The sequence below is a fragment of the Rhagoletis zephyria genome, unplaced genomic scaffold, assembly GCF_001687245.7.
Source record: "Rhagoletis zephyria isolate East Lansing unplaced genomic scaffold, Rhagoletis_zephyria_1.1 Rzeph_scaffold_00022, whole genome shotgun sequence".
NCBI lineage: Eukaryota > Metazoa > Arthropoda > Insecta > Diptera > Tephritidae > Rhagoletis > Rhagoletis zephyria.
This window is the reverse complement of record NW_016157106.1, coordinates 219196-244520: the sequence shown is the minus strand read 5'-3', so window position 1 is coordinate 244520 and position 25325 is coordinate 219196. Positions and strand designations below refer to the sequence as shown.

Below are 25325 nucleotides of genomic sequence, written 5' to 3'. Positions count from 1 at the left end.
GCAAATTTGCCGAAGAAACCATGGGGTCTAATATCGATTTGAAGTTTGCCTAATTGCGAAAATTGGTTTCGAAGAAAATGAGAAAATTTTCACTGTTGCGCCCTCTGGTGGAAGTTTTCTGGAAAAGATAAGTGCATAAATGGATTCCTCATACCAAATAACCCCTTATAGCATGTTTTTATACAAAATTTAAGCACTCCTTTACGACACTACAGCAAAATGCTAGGAAAACCTATTTTCGAAATTTGGCAAACTACAAATTGATTTTAGACCCATGGTTTCTTCGGCAAATTTGCTTGGAATTACATGTGGCAGCCTTCTGCGCTATACGCCCTTAGTCCAAAAAATCTCCCATACAAATTGACCCGCCCTAATGTATATATATGTATGTATAATGTTTTTTTGATTTTCCTGAATTTTCTCAGCTCCCACAACGAATCATGGTTAGCTTCTTATTTTATTTTGTTACTTTAGCTAAATTTAATTTTTCATTTCTTTCTTTTTCTTTTTGCGGTTACATATCTCAGCTAAAAAATACTTAGTTATACATATATGTACGCGAGTTTGTGAAGCCTTTTTGGTAATGCATTCCTATACTCAATTATAAGAAATTTGCGTTTACAAGTAGTTTAACTACATAAACTAGTATTATGTATAGCTATGGATTACAATAATTCCTTTTGTATTGCATTTACTTTTTCTTCGAATATAAATGATAAACTTAAATAAGTACATACATACTTATGTACGTCAAACTTAAGGTGTGTGGAACAATTATTTTATACATTTTCACAATTTTTAATCACCTAATATTATAGTGTTACCCATATTTCCCGAAAAATTACATACTTTTTGTAATTTTGCTAGTACATACATATTTTTTTTTTTAATTAGTTAACTCAATATTTATATTTATTTAACTATTTTACCTTACTTTATTTTTTGTGTTTTTTTTTATTTAACAATTTTTCTTAACTACATATTCTATTTATTTGCGTAGTTGTATGCAAATATTTAAAGAAATCCCTATTGCTACTACTTAATTTTTTTTTTGCTAAATTCTGTTCATAAATTTGTAGCATTACATTTACTATATACTTATAAATTTTATGAATATTATTTTGAGCTAAGCGTAATTTATTTAGACTGTACATAAATAACAAAATTTTACTTCGTCGAACACACACTCACTTATGTTAATACATACATATTTATACACATACATAACGTCACCTGAAATGCAAAAAGACGTAACAAACATAATAAAAAATTCAAAATTCACTTTTTGATACTTCTTCGAATTACAACTACCACACCATCTTATTAAAAAAAAAGAAATTATTAGTCACGACTTTTTACATTTCAGTTACAATGCTGATACGTCTTTTTGCATTTCTGGCGGCGATATACACTATTTTTGCTTGAAGTTATTTATTTAAATTTTGGCTTATATCAATTTAAATGCTAATTAAATACATACATACATATTATGTATTGTGGAACGATTTTCCGTACATATTAAGTCAACAACTGTTAAGTAAGTATAAATCTATTTAACAGCTTAGCGCTATACTATCTAAATAGTATGTAGAAGCATGAATGTATGCATACAACTATGAGTAGCATTGGAACAAATACAAGCATGTACCTAAACATGTATGCAAATCACTGCATATGCAATGTGTACTTTTGTTTAGCTTATTCAATTGATTTATAAACTGTTAATCAGTTATTCTTCTTATTTGCCCTTTAAGATAACTGCTTGTTATTGTTTTTTTTTTTGTTTTTGGCTTTTACATACGCATACATACAATTTCTTTGTGTACCAAAATAATTAATTGTAACACTTAATCAACAATTACGAGTTAGAAAAAACATTAACTATTAAATTTATGAAAATATTCTAGTAGCCATCAACATACTTACTTACTATATAGTACATACAGCGAAAATACATACATACATACGTATTATTAATAGTTACCTAGGGGCNCAACTATTCCAGCTTTGGAAGACAACATTTCCGAAGAAATTCGGGCTATTCCGGCCGAAATGCTCGAAAAAGTTGCCCAAAATTGGACTTTCCGAATGGACCACCTAAGACGCAGCCGCGGTCAACATTTAAATGAAATTATCTTCAAAAAGTAAATGTCATGGACCAATCTAACGTTTCAAATAAAGAACCGATGAGATTTTGCAAATTTTATGCGTTTTTTTTAAAAAAAAAGTTATCAAGCTCTTAAAAAATCACCCGTTATAAAGAGGCTTACGACTAAGCATATATGTACATATACATAGTTCTTATCTATTTATATGTATGTATGTATAACATTGTATTAAAAACGTAGAATTGTTTGCCATATTTTGTTAAACAGTTTACTGCTTTTTTTTTATTACCAAATACTTTTAGCAGGAGCAGCAATTTGATTTTCAGTTTCGTGTTTTTCATTTGTTTTAACTTACCTCTAATTTGTATTTGTTTTGCTTTAAATTTAATTTATATTATCTTAAGTTGACTGCAAGCCAGCAACAATCGGCTTCTAGCAACTAATCTTACATTTAGATTTATATAACTAGTTATTTATTTATTTTTTGTTTTTGTTATTTTACTTAGAAACATGAGCACAATGTGATAAGAAAAGTTTTATTTGTTTTTGATTTTTTTGTTGTTGTTGTTGTCTATCTTCTAGTTTTACTAATCAATGATTGGTGTTGTTTCTTATTGCTCTCATCCCCGCGGCGGCGTTTGTTTCGCATTTAACATTTGTAACTATAATGTTTTTTTTTTTTTTTTTAATTTAGCTTAGATTAGCAGAGATAAGTTTATAAATTTTTGTGCAACAAAGACCATTGCCATTTGCATTTATATTTTCTTCATAGTTCTGCCATGCAGTAAGTTGAAAGTAATTGTGAATATCTGGGAAAACTGTTGAAAACTTTAAGACTTTAGATAAGATTGCTGCCAAGTTGAGCGTGGCTGTTTCTTTTTTGCTGTTTTCACGACGATTTTCTGCATAGGAAGAAAGAAAGAAAGTAGTGGATTAGTATTATTTTATTTACATACATATTTATTTATTTAAATAGATAATAAGCTAATAGATAAGCGCATAATTAAGTAAGTTTTTAATTGGTAGGTACAATGTATATTATTGAAGCCGATCACTAACTAAATATTTAGACTTTTTTCCACATTACTGGCAATGCATGGAAGAAATCAAGCGAATCGTGAACTGAAGAGACGTGCTTCCGCATGGACGTTCTGTATCGACCGTAAAAACGGTATTCTAATGGTGCAAGATCTGGACTATAAGACAGGTTGGTCAGGACTACCCATTCGCTACCATCGAGATAAGTTTTGACCACTTGTGCGACCGCATGCCAAGCGTTGTCAAGGTGGAAGATCAATGACTCATGTCTGGTTGCCCAATCGCAATAGAATGTCTTGGGTCATCGTCCAAAATTGCCTTCAATTCGGCGTCGACAAAAGTTGATGATCTTCCTTCGCGCTCCTTGTCGGTTGTGTGAAAATCACCACTTTAGAAACGTCGGAATTAGCATTCTTAAACCTCATTCGTTTGCTTGCCCCCCATATGGCAATAATTTATTTAAGTTATTAATAAAAGTGAATCTGTTTTCGTAATACAGCATTTTTAACTCTTGTTCGTTTGGCTTTTATATGGTAAAACTTCAATGAACTTTGAAATGAAAAATGCCATATGTAAATCCTGGTAATAAACCATCAGCCTGCTAAACCAGAGAAATACCAGCAAATTGCTTACATACTCACTCACGAACTTTCACATGTTTGTATAATATTAATAGAATTTAATTTAATTTGTCAATTAAATTACTAAACTGGTTGCTACCGTAGTCAAAAATATTCTCGAAATAAGTAAATACAGCTTTCGAAAAACCTCTGCTGCCGTTTTGTACCTACAATAAAAGATTTTATTTAAGTCGTTAATTAAATTGATTAAATGGAATTTCTAAACAGGTACCCGCTCCCTTTAAAAAAAAAAATATGTTAAATAAAGTTCTCTTAATCCCCTTTCGTTCGATGCCCTTATTAAAAAATATATTTCGTTACATTTGTTAATTTAAAGGAACTGGTGGCAAAAAATTTGAGAATATTCTCGAAATAAATCCTTTTGAACCCCTTTCGCTTGCCAGTAACTATTATTTAATCGAATTTTACTTCTTAAATGGGTGGCAACACCCCTAAAAATATTTTTTTACTAAATAATTTATTTGTACGTTTGGAAAGGTGTCTTCATTTATTTGTTAGATTAGTGCAAATTGCACCAAAACTATGGAAAATTTTCGTGTATAGACTTAGGCTGTTTTAATATGTCACCGACTCATTTATGTTATAGCTAGTATTGGTAGGATAGTATGCTAGGATTAGAAAACAGTGCAACCGAAAGTATGCTTCATTAGATGGTAAATATGCCAGTGTTGCCACACATGAGCATTTCCTACTCGTAGTTTTTCTCCATTTGGTAGGTTGGTAGGCTTTATTGGATTTTGGTATGTTCCGCGATAAATTGCGAAAAATTCATAAAAATTGCGAAAAATAGAAAATATGTATTTCCAAGTATTTTAGCAACCTTGTTTACACGAATATAAAGACGACCCCAAACATATAAATATACCTGATTCGTAAGTGCCAATGTATACACTTATTATTGTCAATATACAATATGAACATCCATACATATGTATATCGTCACCTAAACGTGAAAAGGTGCCAAGTCCTTACGTGTACATAAATATTTTCGTTTGCTTATATTTATTTAAGAAAATTATTAAAAAAAAAAAACGTAATGGACATTTCCATTAACATAATATGAAAAATACAAAAAAGAGATCAAAATCACTTGTCATATTAAATTATAATAGAAATCTAGGACATCTACCCGCAGCTTTAATCATTTTTTTTCTTATCAATTTCCCGAAAACAGCTAAAGTTTTATCTGCATTTTATCACCGCTGCTGTCATCTTCACTCGGGAACTCATTATCATGGCCATTCTCATTTATAAATATTTTATTTCAACGTATTTTCCCATCTCACCCACCATAGTTACGAGTATTAAACTTGCGTGCTTAGTACATACATACATACGTACATACATCCGTACGTAGAAATGTATTGTGTCTGTTACTATCTTCGTCGCTACTGCAACTTCTGCCCTCAGCAGCGCTGGCGTTGACCCGCCGACTTAACTTTTCTCCAAAAGTATTTGGAAATTTTTGCTAGCATAAGACAGAGAATGTGTAGAGAGAAGGCGTGTTAAGATAAAAAAATCAGCAAAAGAAAAGCACATGCATTGTGGGGAAGCGAGAGAATCAATTGAGCACAGTGCAAGCGCTGGTTTACAGGAGATGGAGCTTGGAACTTTTTGAACGAAAAAAAGTGGCAATGGCATTGGGAAGTAATAAAAGTAAATGCCGGATGATAGCACTTGATGTGGTGCATTTTGCGGTATTATAAGTTCGTTGAGTGCAGTGGAGTTGGGAAAAGGCAAAGAAAAAAATTTTAAAGTTTGCTCATTTTCATAAAACTTGTGGACAAATGTACGCGTGTATAAATAAATATAAATTTTATGTATGACTACATTTTGGCTTGTGAAATAAATATTATTTATTCGGTAAGAGAGGGCAGTAAGAATAAAAAAAAATATGTACTCATAAAAAGCCGCAATTAGCTTAATTTGCATTTTCATATAAACAATTGAATGAGCTCACTTTTTGAATAAGATAATCAGTTATTGGTGGGTAATGCTTTTTTTATGTAAATATTCTTAACTTATTTGCCGGCAATTGTCGTTTGAAAAATATTTTCTCTCAAAATTCGGCACTGAAACCCGTATTCAATGCATTCTTGTCACTTTTTTAACTTCAAATAGATGCGCAGATATTTCCTTCATTTTACGTATCCATAACGCCAATTTAACTTCAGTTTCCGCCTTACTTCAATGCGTACTTTACGAGTCGGAAGTTACGAAAAATTCACCAAGAGCATTCCTTTGGCATAAAATTAGGCGTGTGTGCGCCAATTTTGCCAGGATGCAAATTGATTGAATGATTGCTTGCCATTTGCCAAAATTCTTGTTGACTACTGGTACTGAGGACGTAAATAGTACTGCACAGTCGAAACAAACTAGGTATTTTTGGAAAAAATTTACTCGTATAACAGTGATTGAGTAGAGCTAGATATTTGACAATTTTACTTGAAAAAAGCTTTCAAGCAGTGAAATCTTTCATTTCTGCAATACATGGCATAACCCAACAGATAGCCCTGTGTGCATTTTGTTGACATATCAGGCTCATGCTGAAGTCCAGAACCATAATAGTCGAACCAAAAGGTAGTAGGCAAGCGGCACTCGTGTCTGCCCGCAAGGAGGGGGTCCTTTCTCCACTATTGTGAACACTGGTTGTGGACGAACTTTAAGAAAGACTTAAGGGGAACGGCTTTAATGGGATGAGGAGACCTTATGCTCCATGATGTATTCCGCTCTAAACATAGAGCCATAGGATGGTGTGATGGGACATAGATTAAGTTCTCACAAGAGGCTTATACTACTTAGATAAGAGACTCAACTGGAACTCACATCTACCAGCGCTTACCAATAAAGGCACGAGGGCATTTCATGCTTGTCAAAGGCTCCATGGCAAAAATTTGGGGAATATCCCCGAAATTAACGTATTGGTCATTCAGTACAGTGATAAAACCGATTGTCACCTATGCTGCACTGGCCTGGTGGCCAAAAGCCAAGCACCCCACCTCAAACGTCACTCTGGGTAAGCTGCACCGCCTGATTTGTGTGGTGATAACGGAGGCCATGCGAACGTGCCGCGACAGAGGCGTTTGGACTCATCACAAACATACCGACTCTAGCTACACTTCAGGACAAGGAGGCTTCCTGGAGCGCACTGAGACTGCCGAACCTAAGAAGGGTCTTAAGGCATAATTGGCTGTCCAAAAACCAGTTATAAATGATGCCATAGTGAAATTCATAGACTCAATGCTATTAAAGCTGACTTTTATGAAACCCTACAAGGTAAGAATACTTGAATGATAATTGCCATGTTCAGCGAGGGAACTCAAGTTTGGCACACAGGTAGTTCCCAACTTAAGGATAGAAACTCTGGAGCGTCGGGATGGGCATATACCCAACCATATTCCAGGTGGAAATTTTCGCAATTGAAGTCTGTGTGCACGAATGCCTTCACAGAAGGACAAATGGGACAACAATATACACCATGTCGGACAGCCGGGCAGGATTAAGAGAGCAACTGATACTTGCAAAACCGGTGTCAAAGGTACTACACAGTTGCCAAAAGGTACAAAATAGGAACAAACAACAGAGTAACAGCCTTGTGGTGGGCTTTGGGCCATTAGGGCTTCGATGACAACGAAAGGGCTGACTCTCTAGCGAAATGTGGTGGACAACGGTGCCAGTTCGGCTCTTAGCCCTACTTTGGTCCATCCACAGGATACACAGCAGAGCTTTCTAAGGGGATAGGGGGATTTGCAAATTATAGCCCAACGGCACACGACAAAGGGTAAAAGATTTATAACTCCCTCTCGTGGAACAACTGACGGGCTGCTAAATTATAGCGGGGAGGGTTTAAGAACTCTCACCGGATACCTGACAGGGCATAGCAGACTGATGTACCACCATCTTTCGTAAAGTGCCCAATGTACTAGTATTTGTCAATAATAAGATGATAAATAAAATATTTTATCATCAGCGAATAGATGTGCCACTTAAAGTAATTTCGTTGCCAGTGGGGAATGGGAATAACATTATGTCGGAATAACTAACAGCTGAAGTGAATAACCATTTGCTTGCTTAAGTATTTAATTATGCAACTGCTTAAGGAAGTGCATGGCATACATATTTCCAATTAATTTGCTTATAAGTGCCATAGAGAAAAATAAAAGGCTTTAACAAGAAATTACTGATTTAATTTCTGCTTGAAAACCTTTTAAAATTCGTAGATAAATCAGAATTGAGAGTATGTAATTTCTAGGAAATCCATTTACGAATTTGGAGAGTTAAGGTTGAAAAAATATGAAAATGGTAATGGATCTATGGATTCACAAATAATTAAGAAGGTAATGATTTGAAACGTTGTTATTGTATGTAAATGAAAATTGTGGGCGTAAAACGCGCACACCACAAATCGGAGGAGAACCTCAGCCAAACACTAACATATTGTGTATCCGCGACTCTATTATTATCTATTATTATGTATCTTCTATGTTAACGATATCTTCTAACCGGATTAGTAGTTTCGGATCTAATCACTAACTTGTCGACAATATTGCATAATGAAAAAAAAAAAAAAAAAAAATACAAAATTTACTTTCCGTCCAAATAATAATAATAATAATAGATTGGCGCTTACACATATGTTAGTGTTTGGCCGAGCTTCTCCTCCGACTTGTGGCGTGCGCCTTGATGTTGTCACATAAAGCGGAAGGACCTACAGTTTTACGCCGACTCCGAACGGCGATTGTATTTTTATGAGAAGCTGTTTTTCATGGCAGAAATTCACTCGGAGGTTTGCCATTGCCTGCCGAGGGACGACCGCTGTTAAGAAAAAACCTTTTTCTATATTTTTTGTGATGTGTCTTTGACCAGGGCTTGAACCCAGGTGCTGATGAGTGAAAGCGCGCACTGCTTACCACTACACCACAGCGGCCGTCCAAATATCCAAATGAAAGAATCCGTAAACTTCCAGATTCCTGCACGTCAAAGCATGATCTCTATAAATGTGATAACACCCAAAAGAAATCGGGAGAGGGGAGACTAGTATGTTTGCATGTATTTATATAAAAAATATTTATTGGAGAAAAAATCAGGGACAACAATTATTTTTTGACTTTTATTTAATTTCTCCTTAAATAACCGTTATTCCTGAACTTTATTTTATAAACCCAAAATAACAATTATTTTTGATTTTTATCTAAATAATCTGCAAATAAGAGTTACTGTGATTTTTAAATTATATATCTTAGATAACAGTTAACGAAGACTTTTATTTATAAAGTAAAGTAAGTAAATAAAAATCAGCCACTGACTTTTATTTTTTAAATCATACTTATAGAAGTCATTTGTATAAGTCGTAGAAGCTCGCCCAAACACTAACAAATGTGTAAGCACCAATCTATTATTATTATTATAAGTCGTAGCACACTTTTGTTTCCCAACACCTTCTTAACTGCGAAAAATGTTAATGACTTTTATACGAATGATTTAAAATATAAAAGTCGTTGACTGATTTATATTGATGACTTTTCAAAGTAAAAATCCCCGACTGATTTTTATTGATGACTTTTATAAATAAAAGTCTTCAATAACTGTTATCTAAGATATATGATATAAAAATCAAAAATAATTGTTATTTTGGATTTATAATATAAACATCAAAAATTATTGTTATTTTTTTAATTTTGCATAAAAATTGCAAATAAAAATTTATTTTTAAATTTGAGTCTCAGTGAAAAAAGAAATCGATTGGTATGTATCACTTAGTTGTAGAACTTTTCCTTCGTATAACTGTTATGTTCGGTCCCTGCAAAAAATAGTGGGTAGGGCCCAATTTGAACCATAAGTTACCTCCTCTACATGGTTGTAAGCCATACAGAGTCCGCAAAAACTCGGTAGAAAAGTTTTATTATACATCTTATAGTTTGGCTGAAAAATTCAAGAAAACCAATTTATGTGACTTTTGATTTTGAATAAATTCAGGTATTTACGAAATCGATGGGGACCTTTCACAATTCATTCAATTTCTGCTCTTTTCGAATTATTGTTACCTTACCCCTAATTCTTGAGCTAACTTGACTGGGCTAACATAGCTGTACTTAAGTTATCAGTGATAAGAACTGTATATAAAATTTTAGAACAAAGCCCATTTACATTTGATGAGGAAAATTTTCCACGGCAGGTTTACAAAACCATTCGAAATACGAGCATACCAAGGAATTCTCGGCGCTGGATTTCAGCTGGGCAGCATGTGTATTACTTTATATATATTTTTTTAAATATAAAGTTAAGCGGCGGATTTGTGAATCCTTTTCAAGCTTATTAAGGAAAACTTATTGTGCTTTTGTGCGCCCACTTGCTTTGTCTTTTCGAAACATAGATAAAAATATATTTTCATAGCGAATTAACTTCGTCTACTATTTTTGCATTGCGTACCCTTTTTTGTTGTCTGCGATTCTAGCCAATTCTTAACTAGATTATTGTAAGTCAAGCTTTAATCCACATAACCAAAAAAACAACAGTCAGCACTTCTCAAGGCAATACCACCATCTCTTCTAAGTAGCTATGTACACTTAGCGAATCGGCAATATCTTTTCAATTTTACAATAGGGGTATTCTCCGTATCTTGCAAAGCACTTGCACGGTACACAGATTGCAAGGTAAAAACCGGTTTTCGTATGGGACAGCTTTGCAAACCGTGCAAACCGTGCAACGTGCAAGGGCTTTGTAAGACTCAGAGAATACCCCCAATACTTCCGCAATTGCGATGGTAAAATTGCTTTTTGACAAGTGGGACACGAAAAACACAGAAAAGTAATTGTTCAAGCAGTGTAAGATGAGAATACGCAAATGCAATCAATTTTGCTGCAGTGAGTTTGTACACCAACAAAATCGCATTAGTCCCTATCCAATAATATCTTTTTCCGCAATATGTACTAGTTACTCTTAGGTAGGTATGTATACATATACAATATTTTTCCTCAATCGTTTGCCATTTGTCTCTGCAAATTCTAGGTGGTTACTTAGATGTTGCGTATACGCAATGTTGGCTCTTTCTATGTATTTACATAGTATGCATAGTTTTTGCAATAGTACACATATGTATGTGTATGTACATTTACGCATATATGTATGTGTGGAGTTTTAAAAATTTTGTTGACTTTTCGAGTGGAGAATTTGCTGAGGGTATTTGTCTTAACATTTATTTCAGAATATGGTATAAACAAAGATACAGTTTGATCTGCAGTGATTGTTTTTTTCTCCTTCTATATTGTTGTACTTATACCCATATATACGTATGTATGTATATAATATAGTGAGTAACATTATTATAAGGCCAAAAATATTATGCTATTACTTTTATAATAACAACCATTTAAATAAAAATTTCAAACTTTATACAAAGACTAACATCACAACGGCCGTCAGATATTCATTAAAGCAGTAAAGTAGTACCAACAGTTTCAACTTTTTTAGCAACTTCAAATATACATACGACCAGAATATCAGAGCCGGAAAATTGTTGTTTTTTGCTATATTATCCTTTTCTTATTGCGTCATGCTTCATGATCAAAAAGTTGTATTGTATATGAAACTACCTTCGTTTTTTTGTATATACATATGTACATACATACATATGTACATGTGTATATTCTTATAAAAAGATATTAAAGCTTAATTTGAAAAAAAAAAAATTACTTATCATTATGCAACCCACCATATTGTTTTTATTTTTCGATTATGTGTATTCTAATGCATTTTCTGTGCATCGGCACAATATCTCTCGACGTATACAAATATACAAACATATTTCTTTGTGCGTATTAATGTGGTGGTGCAAAATCAATAATTTATATTTTTCTGAAAACTGATATCTCATTTCTCAATTTTGAAAGTGTCTAAAATTTCACATGAGAAAATTTTGCTAAAATATTGCATTTTCTCACCAATAAGAATAGAAATTTTGGCCTTTGCTGCCATTAGTCATTTAATTTTTCTCATTGTTCTTATCCCTTGTTTCAGCTATAAATCGTTACAATACATATACAATGTCTGAGGAGGTGCGTTGGAAAGACCACCTGCGGCGTGCTAGTTGCCGCCAGTCAGACTGGTGTGCTACGTTAAAACAGCCAAAATTGCTTCAACGATTTAGTGGCAGTTGTGGTGAAGAGAACAAGAAAATATACATGAGTTTATGTTAAATTGCCTTGAGTGGTTTTGGAAACAAGTCCAAAAATCGATGACCCTAATAATTGCGGAGGAAGCCCTATGCAGTGTTGCCAGATTTTTTTTTATAAAACGGTAAATTTCCGAAAAGCTGTATTTTCGACCAAAAATTGTACCTTCAAAAAAGAGAAAAGTTTTTAATTCTATAAAAAAATAAATATTAAAAAACGATGAATTTAAAATACAATAACATTATACTTAACTAAACAAAAATAGACTGAATAAAATGGAATAATTAAATCCCATTTTATTTTTTATTTATTTTATTTGTTAATTTTTTTTACCATTTCTACCACAAATTTAGTACCTCCTGAAGATTTTTTTAAAGAAATCTTTAGGTCTTAAATACCAGAGGGTGCTAGAATTTCTAGTTTATTTATTCTTTTCATTTGATTTAAATGAGGAGACGCTGTTTTTTTATCCTCCCCTTTTTTCTTAAAAATTGACTTACAAAAAAAAACTCGAAAGAGAAATTTTAATTCATTTGTTAAAATAAATGAATTTTGAAAAAAAACTATAATTTGTGCTAGGAGGTAGTTCAAACCACTATGAGCTTGTCTAAAAAAACTGTAATTTACAGTTAAAACTGTGAATCTGGCAACATTGGCCCTATTTTAAATAACAGATGCAATTTTTAATTCCCAAACAAATTAATTTTTTGACTTACTACATATTTGTTACATCTCCAGTTGCTATCTCGGCTGGTATTTATGTACTTAAATTTTCCCACTGCGATAGTGCTGGGGACGGTGGCCACCGAATAGAATTCTCTTGAATGCCTGTCGAAATTCCGGACTGAATATGGTGTAGATCACTGGATTCAGCGTTGAATTAAAATAACCCAGCCAAAGAAATACCGACGCAATGCCATCGTTAATCTCGCACGTCTCACACAACGGCAATAGCAGCGCCATCACGAAGAATGGCAGCCAACAGATAACAAAGGCACCGGTGATGATGGCCAATGTTTTGGCCGCTTTCCGTTCACGTTTCGCTTCCAACGTCTCCTTGCGTTTTGTCACTTTGTGTACGGGATTCGCTATGCTGGATAATGGTTGTGGATATTTCAGCTTGGGTGTAGGCGTTAGCTGCTGGCAGGCGGATGCGGCAGCCAATGACGTCGCTGTGGGCGCCAGTGGATGCAGTTGTTCATCACCACCACCGCTGCCTGCGGTGATGCCGGTTGTTGGTGTTTGCGGCGATAATGCGGATATGGAAGTGATTGTGGTGGCATTGGAGGCACAAGCTGCTGGCGGCGCTACTGTCTTTCCTCCAACTGACGTTGCTGTGTCGGCTTGTTGCTGCACTTGGTGCAGCTGTTGTTGTAATTGAGGATCTTCAAGCACCTCAGCGGCGCCATTGGCAACGGCGACCGCTGTTGTGCCACCATTTATCGCAGGTGATGTGGAGTTAATGCCATTACTGTCATTGGGAGCTACTATACATACTTTGGTGGTTGCTGTGGGTGGCAACTTATTGTATTCTATTGTTGTTGTTATTGCCGCATCTGAGGCAATAGCGGTTTGCGTTGTATTTGTATTGCTACTGTCTTTATGTTGTTGTTGTTGTTGTTCTAGTACAGTTGAGGATGATTTGCATGCTGCATGCTGTTGATTAGCTAACGCTACCAGGTGGGATACAGTCGATATTTGACTGGTCGACGTGGTTGGAATCTGTAAGAAAAGTGTGTAAAGTGAAATTAGTACTAAGGCATTGGAAAGTTTTCTTTGGAGTTTGAAAAGTTATAAAAATTGAGTAAGCACAAGCAACGGAGAGCTGAAGCTGACTGGGCTCTGGTCGGCCTATATCGAGAGGTTAGCAGCGAATTACCGATAGGGAGGATATACTTATGGCTATGTAGTCAGTGGTTATAAATAAGGGTAGGAGTCACCACCCTTTAGTTAACCTCTTAAAGCTCCATCGTAACTAGGCGACTAGCAAATGTGAAGAGATATCGCAATAACATTCCTAACGGTAAAATTACTAAATTGAAATTGATGGAAACGGCTGTAAGGAAATCAGAAGCATTCTTCATTAAGCCAACTTTAGCCGAAAGAGCGCATTCGTTGCGTTTTTGTGCGCTTAACTGAACACCGAATGGTCTCCGAATTTGCTGTAGTTAATTGCCATTAGTAGCTAGCTTAAGAAGCTTAAACACTTTCCGACAGCGTAGAGAGGGTAACGATATTGTCCAGTGGCAAGAGCAGTGAATCAGAGAAACGCAATTTCGACCAAATTTGGTATACACATTGCGCTTAGCCTCCTTAAGCACCGTGTGGAAAATCGGAAGAAAAACACACGCTCCACCCAAGAAAGGGTAATTTCAAAAAAAAAAAAAAAACTCTAAGCTAGTTATATACCAGGAGGAGTGGTGTTTGTCCGATTTAAAAAATTTTCGAAACAGTGCTTAAGGGGCTAAGGGCAATGTTTATGCTAAATTTGATCAAGATCGGTGAAGTAGTTTTTGAGATACACAAATATGACATAAGTGGGCCCATTTTTCTTAAAATTTTATTAAAAAAAAACAATTTTTTGCTAAACTGTCAATGCGTTAATCAATTTGGAGGAAATATTGATGAATTTCTTAGCCGAACTGCTCAAAAACTCTCAAAGTCCGGGACATATAAATTCAAGGCCGTATTAAAACTTAAATTGCTAAACCTTGACAAGTTTTATGTAATTGTACTAGGTGAGGTTCTGTTTATTCGAAAATAAATTTAATTTTAGATAAATATTAAATATTTAGCAATCTTCATAAAAAGTTTTGATATTAGCGATGATCATAGTTGAAAAATGAAGAAAAATATATGTATTTTTTTACCCTAAGCTAAGTTCAGCAATATATTGTTAGACATCATTTTAAAGGTAAATAAATAAGCTGTTAATAGATACATAAGTGTATGAAAAGTGAAAAAAGCAACAACAGTATATACGACGAACATAGCGCAATGGGTAGACCACTGCTTTGAAAGCGGAAGTCACTAGTACGAATTCCAGTGAGCTCGATGAGAAAGCCTTATGAGATGTGGTGATCCCCGAAATAGCAGCTATAACTTCGACCTAGTTTATAAATAGTATTGTTTATTCCAGGAAAATAACGAGTTAAAAAAACGGAGGGTTCAGTAACTGGAAGAAACCTAATTTCATTTTGTACCAGACCCTGTACGTAAGTCTTGTTTCGGGAGAATTTCGTGATTTTTCTTTTGTAGCACTGTGTAATCAATCAAGTTACAGCCGTATACGTGGGAAGAGGTGTGGAAAATCGGTTTTTTAGTCAAGATTTCGGGGCAAATTTCATATTCCAATTTTTGCTTTACTCGACAAGACCCACCAGAAAATTAGCATAACTCCTAAGATATTTTGGCGTATCGCACAGTGTTATTCATTGCTTCATTTTTATTATACCGAAATTAAAAAATTGTTAAACTAAAATAAAGTCTACTTTAAGTTTTAATCTACCATATAATGCATAAAAGCGCAAAACCATGTGATATTCCGCATGTGTAGCCATAAAACATTTGTTACCCCAACTGCTGAAATCTAAAACATGCGCCAATGTTGGCCACTCATTGGAACAATTTCCATCTTCGCTAATGCGCTAATTATAAATTTTCTCAAATTAGTTTCTCGTCAACGAATTCATGCAAGGACTTACTCAAAAGGTTGATGAAGTTGTTTTCACATTCATAAACCAATTAAAAATATGCGAGTCGTTGGCAAGCAATACGTACACATGAGGTATTTGAAAATTGTGTATGCCCATGTACACTAGACTAGAGGATGTATGTATATGTATTTATATTTGTTGCACAATGTACCATAAATTGCTATAGTTCTAATTCAATTCTATGCGCCATGCTTTGGACTAAATTAAAACTTATTTTTCATTTTGTTTGGTTTAGTTAGTTGGTTGACGAGCGTAACAGCCGTGGCCAAAGTGGCTGCGAGCATACCTACATACATATGTACATATTTATATAAGACTATGTATGTATGTACATATCTATATCCATTCATAGTATACATTGAAACCAACCTCCATAGTGGCACGCAATTTCTTGATTGTGGCATTTTTATGTTCATTTATTTGCTGCGGCATACATAACTGTAAGTGTGCGTAAGCGTATTGCCAGTGAGCATTGTGCGTTCATTAGCATTTTAAATTAAAGTTAGACGCAAAAATCCTCCAAACTGCATTCGTAATTTTACGCACGAGAACTTTATTTTTATGAAGTTTATTCAATTTACGCATAAATTATGAAATACATAAAATTATATAGGTTATGAATTTTTTATATTAATGATACAAAGTTTTTGTTCGGAAATATACTTGTATGTACATATATAAATCGGGGAATAGTTCAGGGTGCAGAAGTTCACGCATATGGGAAAGTTTTTGAGCGCCATTCACTAAGGAGTGGCCAAAAACGATTCTATTGCATCCATCCGGTTCAAGCAGCTCACGACTACCGGTGTTTACACCTAGTATCCGTTGAATAGCAAGCGAAGACTCGTTAAGGAGTGAGCTAATTGAGAGTAGCCGACATCAATGCGAGGGTGGTCAAGGAAGAGATTTTTGGTCCCAATGTCAGAAAATTCAGTCTTGGCGGCGGGCACGGACTAAGGCTGATCAACCTCGCCGGTGGGTGAAACATGGTAGTATGCAGAACTAGGTTCCAACATAAAAATATTCATAAATCTTTATGGCTGACGAAAGCTTAAATGTCTAAGACGGAAGGGTACTCTTTCTCAGAGGTTTAAAGAGACTGCATAATGATAGGTGTGCTGGACGACAGTAAGGATGATGGTTTGGTACTAAGGAGCCAATGGAAATGTGCCTACGCAGAGACGGCAAGTCTTGCTATCAATGTGGATGTAATGGATAACCACAGGGACGCCATCATCCCGCATGTGAAGACGAGAGTTCTTTGTGGCACTGTACAAGGCAGCCGGCAAGGCATCTTAGGCGAAGTCTGCCCTGGTGAAAAACTAGGACCAGCGGGCGCCAGCACACTTAGCCACAATCAGGGCCCATTGTGATACCACATGGATCCAAAACTAAAGCGGAAGACTTCAAGGGAATTTCGTCGATATACTGCAGATTATCCAGCTCTTCAACACACTAACTGGAGGGTATTCAAACTAGAGCCGAGCAACAAGGCCAACCAACAGGCCGTGCTGATGCTCATCAAGAAGTTTCTGCCGGTATTGGAAAGAACGGCTGGCGCGGGAGCCATATCGACAAAATACAGGTGTCCTGGGTGATAGAACATAGCATATGTGGGCTCAAGTCGGCGAATTTCAAGCTGAAAAGTGCCAAACTAAATATTTCACTTCTCCCTCAATTTAGTGATGAGGACACCACGACTATCAGCCATGTTAAATACTTGGCTCGCGATAGAGGGATCTCAATGCCGTGTTCCAAGACACCAGTGCAGAGCAAATCACCTAGCAGGTGATGCGAATCCACACCATACAACGCCGCGCAGGGGAGCAGTGACATCAACGAAAGGGGTGAGCTAATTTTCGACATCCATTAGCAGGGAACGGATTTTATGGAAATTGCCTTTTTTCTGCTAAAGAAATAGAGTATATTCGATTAAGAATGTCCACGATTTAGCTTTCCCCGATTCCATATANTATATACACATTTGATGTTGCTTTTTTTTGCCTTTTTTAAGATATTTGCCTTTTTTTCCTTTTCTACCCTTAAAAAAGTGATTATAGCTAACGTAGGCTTGGAGACAATAAGGGATGTGGATAAAATTGTCAAGGGCGAGGAAAACGCCCTTATTCCTGATAATATGAACGTTTCAAACGTTCCATATTTAAATTGGGCTCCACTTGTATCAACTTACGTCGAGCGCACATTTAGTACATTCAAGGCTTTTCTTCGCGAAAATCGAATGAAAATGCTGCCAGAAAACTTCAAAATGCATCTTGTGGTTCAATGTTACTTCAACTATACAGATTAAAGTTTTATGAGTTAGAAACTCGAAAGGATAAAATAGTCAAAGATTCAAAGTGCAAATTTTTCATATAATGAAACTAGTTCATAGTTTTTCTCTTTTTACTTGTAATATAAACATTTCTAAAATAAATGTATTTTTTGATTATTCTTCGTATTTTCTCTCTTTTTTTAGTGCCTTATTTTGCTTTATACCTAGCGCCTTTTCTTGCCTTTTTCGCTATTTTGTTTTGCCTTTTCCAGCCTATTTCGTTATTTTATTTTGCCTTTTTTATAGGTTTTTAGGTCCTAAAAATCCGTTCCCTGTCCATTAGCAATAAGCTCGTTATCAGGGCTAAGGACATCCATTATAGTATCACAACGGGCCTAAGTGTGCTGGTGTACATAACAGGAGCCACTTCAACCTAACCTAAATCGATCATGTTATTTTAGACCTATTACCCTCCGAGGGCCAAACAATTACTCGGACCACTATATTGTTGCAGCCTCTTTACAACCAAACAAATGTGCATTCAACAATACAAAGAATGATCAACGGTGAAAATCAAAACAGACTGCCAACGTCTTCGCCATTCGACTTGAACAATTTGACTTTTGCGAGCAGTGGAACCACATTTCCCACACATTATGTACCGTCGCCGAAGAAGTAGTGGGATTTCAGCGTGCGCGAAAGAACAAGTAGTATGATGAGGAGTGTCAATAAGTTGCAGAGAAAAAGGATGACGGCTACAGGGCGACGCTGCGATCGGGCGCAAGACGAGCTATTACAATAAAGCTGCGGGAGCTGACGGACAGCCAGCTGAGCTATTCCAGTACGGCGGTGAGAAGCTGCATGCATCAACTATTATGCAGAATATGGTCAGGTGAACGCGTGCGCTGCCTACCGTGCCATCAGCCTTTCTAATATGGCGTAAAGGATAATTTCGAGCGTATTGTGTGAAAAGCTGAAATCCACCCTCAACGAATTCATGGGGCCTTACCAGCGTGGCTTAGACCTGGTAAGAGACAGAGACAGAGATCGATACTCTCCATCTATGTGTTGACTTCAAAACCACTCTCGGCGGCAGGAAAAGGAGTGCCCTATACGACACTGATTATTTAAAACCTTGCGGTGAGGAGTGGTTTGTTTAAGCTGGCTTAAACTAGGGAAACTTGACATGTACTCTAATTTTTCTTAGTAACAGGCAAAATCATTAAATGTGATGGAGTTTTGCTTAATTTTTGTTCTCTGCTTTCCACACTCAGTGTACCAAAGTTTATACCTGAAAACTACAATGTTTGGTGTGATTTTCCATTGGTCGAAAAAGTCTTTTCGCCAAATAGCTTAAAATCGGAAAATTATGAAAATTAATAGTTACATTCAACAATTTTATAATGAGCTCGAGGCCATTTTTAAATGAAAAATTTATTTTGTGGAAAAGCAACAACAATTTNGTGGTGATTTCCGAAATAGCTATCACTTCTACCATTTTTTCAAATTGTTGTTGCTTTTCCACAATAAAAATTTTTCATTTAAAAATGGCCTCGAGCTCATTATAAAATTGTTGAATATAATTGTTAAATGGCCAAAAAATAACAAAAAACAAATTAATAGTTACATACATGATAAAAAAAATAGGAAGGTAGAACCGCTGAGAGGAATTTTTCGAATTCTTGACGTTTGCAAACAATTTAATATTAAAATTTTACAAACAAACACACACTTTCTCATTTTCAATCTCAAACAACAACAACTTTGAACAATTCCTTTTTTTTACTCTCAATTTTATATGATTTTAAAATGTTGGCAAACTTAAAAAAAAATCATGGCCGAAGAAGTGAGAGAACGGTTTTACCTTACTATGTTTTTATCATGGTTACATATATATTGGAAAAGTCGCTAGAAAATATCCAATTATATGTTCGAAAACTACATGAAATTCTCTGCAATATGCGTCTAATTTTGAAATGACCTGACGAACTGGTGCTTACACTTTTTTAATAAGGATCTTTAGGTTTCACATTTCCAAGTAAATTTTTTCATAAAAAAAAATAGGAAGATACCAACTAAATAATACAATACCTTCACTGGAGTATTCCATCACACTTAAAGAATTGATTACAGTGGAAAAAGAAATACTTGCTGTAATGGGACGAGTTTTTGTTTTACGGTATATTAGAATTTCACGCTATAGAACAAAATTATTACCTGTTCTGCGCGCTTTCATTTTTGGGATGCGGCACAGGCGTAATATTTCTTTCCAAGATACCCTTACCATTATTTTTCCCTTTCCCCGCCAGTTCCTCCTATTTGCAGTACCACCAATTTCACGTAACCACATAGATACTTAATTTTCCATACAACCAAATGTGGCTATGAGCTCCCCGACCAACCTACACACCAAGCAATCAAATGCTGCGCTTTCCTATCTTACGCTCAATTTAATCAAATTAATGCTGTATTTCAGTACATTTATTTTATTTCATTTTATTTTTATTTTCGTCACTTATTTATACCTAAATACTTATGTACATACATACATACATACGTCCCGTTTGATGACAAATTTCCCATTGCCTAGCCTACGATTGCGTTAGCAGCTCTCATCTTCGGTCGGTCGCTGTCCCTCTGCTCATTTTCCCTGTATGTAGTTGCTGTTGCTGTCGTTGAAGTGCTATCGATATTATAGCCAGTTTACGAGGTGTGTGTGTTTTGCGCGACTTCACCGCTACTTAGTCGAGCAGATTTTCACAGTGAATATTCGTAATATAAATTTTCATCACGGCCATCAATGACGTTTTTATCGGATGTCGTTGTTCGCGGTAGGTTTGTATGCATAACGGCATATGATTACCTCAGAATTTGAGTTTATAAGCATTGGATGTGCGCTGCCCAGATAGGCTGGGCTAAAGCATAAAAATGTTAGCGTTTTATTTTAATGCTCGACCGTAAAATGTTAAAAAAAAAAAAAAAAAAAAAATATATCTATGTATGTAAGTACATGGTAGGGAAAAGAATATTAAAATAAAATGTTTGTACATTTTACTTGAAGGGTCGCATATCAATAACCCGGAACGAGGCATTACTGAGCGCTCACGTTGTTGTTGTTTGTATAGTTTAAATATTAGCTGTGCTTGCTGCTTGCCAGTTGGAATATTCCGTTGGCAATGCATACTATATACATACATACATACATATGTACATTTGTATGTATGTACAGTGTGCATAGCGTCGGTGGTGGCGTATACGTAACATTGCCAACCAACAATTATTGACAGCGAACATCAATCTGCTTTCAAAATGGTTTGTTCGCCGCAGCACATTTCGCCTTTATTTGAGCCGCATTTTACAGCGCGAAACATTTTAATATAGTAGTAGCGAAACAAGCGAATGAAGCGCTGTACGGAAGACAAATATATATGTATGTACGAAGTGTGTGTGCGACTATATAAATCAGACTACGGATGACAGACGGTGATGTGCTTGGGAATTTTAAAAGCGATGGATCTTTTTTATATCTTTTGCAAATTAGGTACGCCTGATGTGCAGTTACGAATTCGAAGAAAATTAAGTTTCTTTCCCACACACATCTACATTAGGGCGTCCCATATATGGACCAATTTTTTTTTTGTTTTTTGTTTAGTATACAAACCGTTACTCAAATATATAATATTATTTTTCCTCGTATATTTCAACTCATGCCGACGGTACTCAAATTTGAAGAAAATAGCGAGTTTTGACAACTTTTGAAGAAGTAAGTAGCTAGATTAATGCAAATATTCATATGTTTGTTTAATATCGATGAAAAGACAAATTTAGGTAATGAAATTTTTTAATTTAAAAATAGTATTATTTAGAAAAATTTTTTTTGAAGTCCCTTTTTTACAATCTGGATACATCTTCCCATGTTCTTGCACACAGCGTAATGGCACTGCGTTTGTTCTTCATCTGGGCTTATTAAACGATACAATTTTTGCGTTAGTTTAGCAGCTTTTCCAGCAGTGTCGCTCACTGTTTTTAAGCTCGAAAACTTCCTTTCAGTTTCCAAATAGGCAGCATTTCCTTCCCACGAAGACACATTTTCCTAAAGAAGACTGCTGTCAACTTTTAATTTCGAAAATACGCTTTTGCTCTAAACAGATATGAAATCACTCAAAGAGTTTTTTAAAACAAGAAAAAAAGTTACAGTATTTTTTAAATAGTAAGCACACTTTAAATTAACATTTTAATTACCGCTTACCATATAAAGAGACCAACATCTCGTCCTTCGATGGAAGATATCTCTTTCGAGAATCCCCAAAGCTTTCTATTTGTAAGTTTGCTACAATACTCCACTAGGTTTTTGTTTATCAACCTCGTCATCAAATATTGACAAGATGGAAAGATAAATGCCAGAGGTGTTGCCTCAATTTGCTTAAAGCTGCTTTGGAAAACAAACTGCAACCTCCCAGTGCATTTAAAACGCGAATCGTGCTAAATGCTAAACTGCATCCAAGCCACAATGAATAGCCAAACATCTGTACGCGCTTGTTCGTCCTTGACGTTCATTTTAAACTAAGACTGCAGCAAACATATTTGCCAAAGAGTAAATAGCTCTTGCCTTCCGCCATGTTTGATACATTGCAACTCGAGATCTGATTTTAATTTTATTTTCAGAATCTTCTCCCAAAAAAATAATGACCAGTTCAATATGAACTCGATTGCCATCTCGTACAATCGATTTTCGCAGTTCATTGTAAAAAAACCGTCACCAATTCTTTAATGGTCGAGTGACAGAAATGTTGCTTAAAAAAAATTGCACTAGGATTATATTCTTCCAGTTGTCGTTGAACTTTTTATAGAGTGGAATATGGGGACTGATAGTGTCTTCTTGAATTTTTGATTGAAATACACTTTTGAGCTGATGATAACATGGTAACGGATCTAATGTTTATACCTTCTTATTATTAAGGTTCCAGTCAATAGGCGTAGTTGATACTGCACTCGCTTGATCTTTGCCGGAACAGCTTTCTTATTTCGGCCCTGCAAGAAGTTGTTCTTTCTCTTAAATTGGATAATAATTGGCGAGCATTCTCCATTAGAATTTCTTCCATCCAGACCAGGTGAAAATTTTCTATTCCAGTGAACGGTAACTACTTGGGGTATGTTATTCCGAAAATCGGATTTTATGGATTCTGCTCTATTTTTTTTTTATTCGTATTCGAATGCATTGAATATCAGATTTGCTGATTGAGTTATTGTCGCAAAAAAAGACCTAGTACTTCTACTAGGACCTGAATTATCGAAAATTGAATATCTAATGCCTAAGGTTGCAACTAATTCAGATGTGATAAAATCTTTCCTTCCTCTTTTTGTCGTCGTAGCTAAAGAACCACGAGATTGAGATGTGAAAGTCAACGCCAATTTTAGGCTCTTTTAGAGCTTGTAGATTTTCATAGTTGTCTGAGCCTTTTATTAAATTTTAGCTAAATTTTTGCTAAGCAATCCGGGCCCGCTCCCTCTGTTTTTGTAAGAATATTTTATCTGCTTCTATTTTAATTTTGTTTGAGAGTACCAGCATGTGCGTAATCGAATAAATTATCCAAATCATGAAACTTCTCTTTGAGACGTCTATGAAAATCCGGTATCTCCTATCATATTCCGAGTTGCTGTAGATAGTCTAAATAACACAAAAAAAAACGTTTTCGAGTGTTTTAGGGATAAATGAACAAAACTAAAGCTTAGTAAAATAAAAACTTTGAAAAATAAGGGAAGCCCTAATCTACATACATACATACTTATTGTCTATCCGTTTAACTGCAAGGAAAATATATTTTACCGGAACGACGATGAGTCGGTCTGGCGTAAAATTAGTTCAATGTGCATGTTTACGTTAATCCAGTTAATAAACGCGTTGTATATTTTTATTTTAGCGTTTTCTCTCTCATTGAGAATGATTGTGCACCACGTGGAATATATTTCTCAGGAATTGATGGGGAGTGTAGGTTATATGTATATATAAGAAACAGGGAAGCAATACATTCACACTTGCATAATTTTCCTCATAAAATCATATTAGCTTAGTTTTCGAACGCCTACGGTAGGTAAGTATCTCTGCCTCATTGGCTGGTTGCCTACCAAAGAAGGTTAACAGAAGAACCGGTCAGCCACTTTGTAGCTTTGTTGATTCTTATAGTTCAGTTTTTAATTTTGCTATTTGACTATTTGATTTTCTAAAAATTTTACTCTGAAAATCGCTGGAACAACAATTTTGAGAAATAATTTCATTTTGTGGGTTTTCGATAATAGGAATTTATGACTCTATTTGCTATTAAAAAAAAATGTTCGATTGTGAAAGAAAATATCAACATTATTGTTGGATATTTGTTGATGGATAGTGGCTATAGCTGATGACGTAAATTCAAGCAATAACTTTGTAAATTTTTCACATAACAGTGATGAAAATGATTTTGAAAATCAAAACAAAAAGCAAACAGAAGGAAAGTTTGAAGAAAAAGTAGACAAAAGAGAATACAACAAAATAAAATAAATTAATTAGTTTCTGTTTTAAATATTAATTGCGGTGTTTTAAATCACATCGCGACGGCACTTTTTGATAAAGACCTTTATTTATTTGAAAAAAAAAAAAAAAAAATCAATGAAATTCCATAAAATTGGCCTACAGCGCCATCTGCCGCTAAGCTAATGATAAATGAACTTGAAGAAGGAATTCCTCGTATCAAAAAACCCTTACATGAGTATTTTCTAAGAATATTTTTTCAAGAATTTACCTAATTAAACAATAAATTATGTGCTAGGATTCAATTAAGGATATTTTCCTTATTTGAGCTAAACTCGAAAAAAGCCATTAACGTAGTATTATTGACATCTAAAACTATCACTTGCATTTGGGTTTACTCAATACCGAGCCAATTAGTTTGATTTTGTCACATAGTGTAATGTATCAAAAACGTAATTTTATTTTTTTTTTGTTTTACCTTTGAATAGATACACTTTCTAAAAAACTAATTAGAAGTACAATTTCCTACACAAACTTAAAACAGAAACTGCACAAAGCATTACTTAAGTTTTGGTATTTCCTTTTTTTAACTAGAAATACACATAAAAACTCTATGTGTACATTGCGACCCAGGTAAGTACATAATTCAATTATAGTACCTAGACAACTACAATGGAACAATTCTTTGATTTAAGTCAAAGCACATAAATGTCCTTCAAATTACGGTCAACGCATACTCCATTCAGTGAGTGCGGGAAATGTGCGAGCGAAGCAAGAGGTATGTATGTACTATTTATTAGCAAGCCTGTTGTTCAAACAGCCCACAATTTTTCACAATCAACAATCGACACAAATCAAATATTTATATTGC

General features: G+C 35.0%; 1 protein-coding gene across 1 annotated transcript in view; it reads right to left on the bottom strand.

Moving 5' to 3' along the window:
- Positions 1 to 2823: 2823 nt before the first annotated feature.
- The window catches only part of 5-HT1A (5-hydroxytryptamine (serotonin) receptor 1A), a 175190-nt gene continuing 152688 nt past the window's right edge, over positions 2824 to 25325 (bottom strand). Inside the window, exons 7-8 of the mRNA XM_017615498.1 lie at positions 12675 to 13680; positions 2824 to 3010 (exon numbers count right to left, since the gene is read on the bottom strand). Of these exons, the coding sequence (XP_017470987.1) occupies positions 12724 to 13680 (957 nt within the window). The 3' untranslated portion in view covers positions 2824 to 3010; positions 12675 to 12723. The remainder of the gene's footprint in view (positions 3011 to 12674; positions 13681 to 25325) is intronic.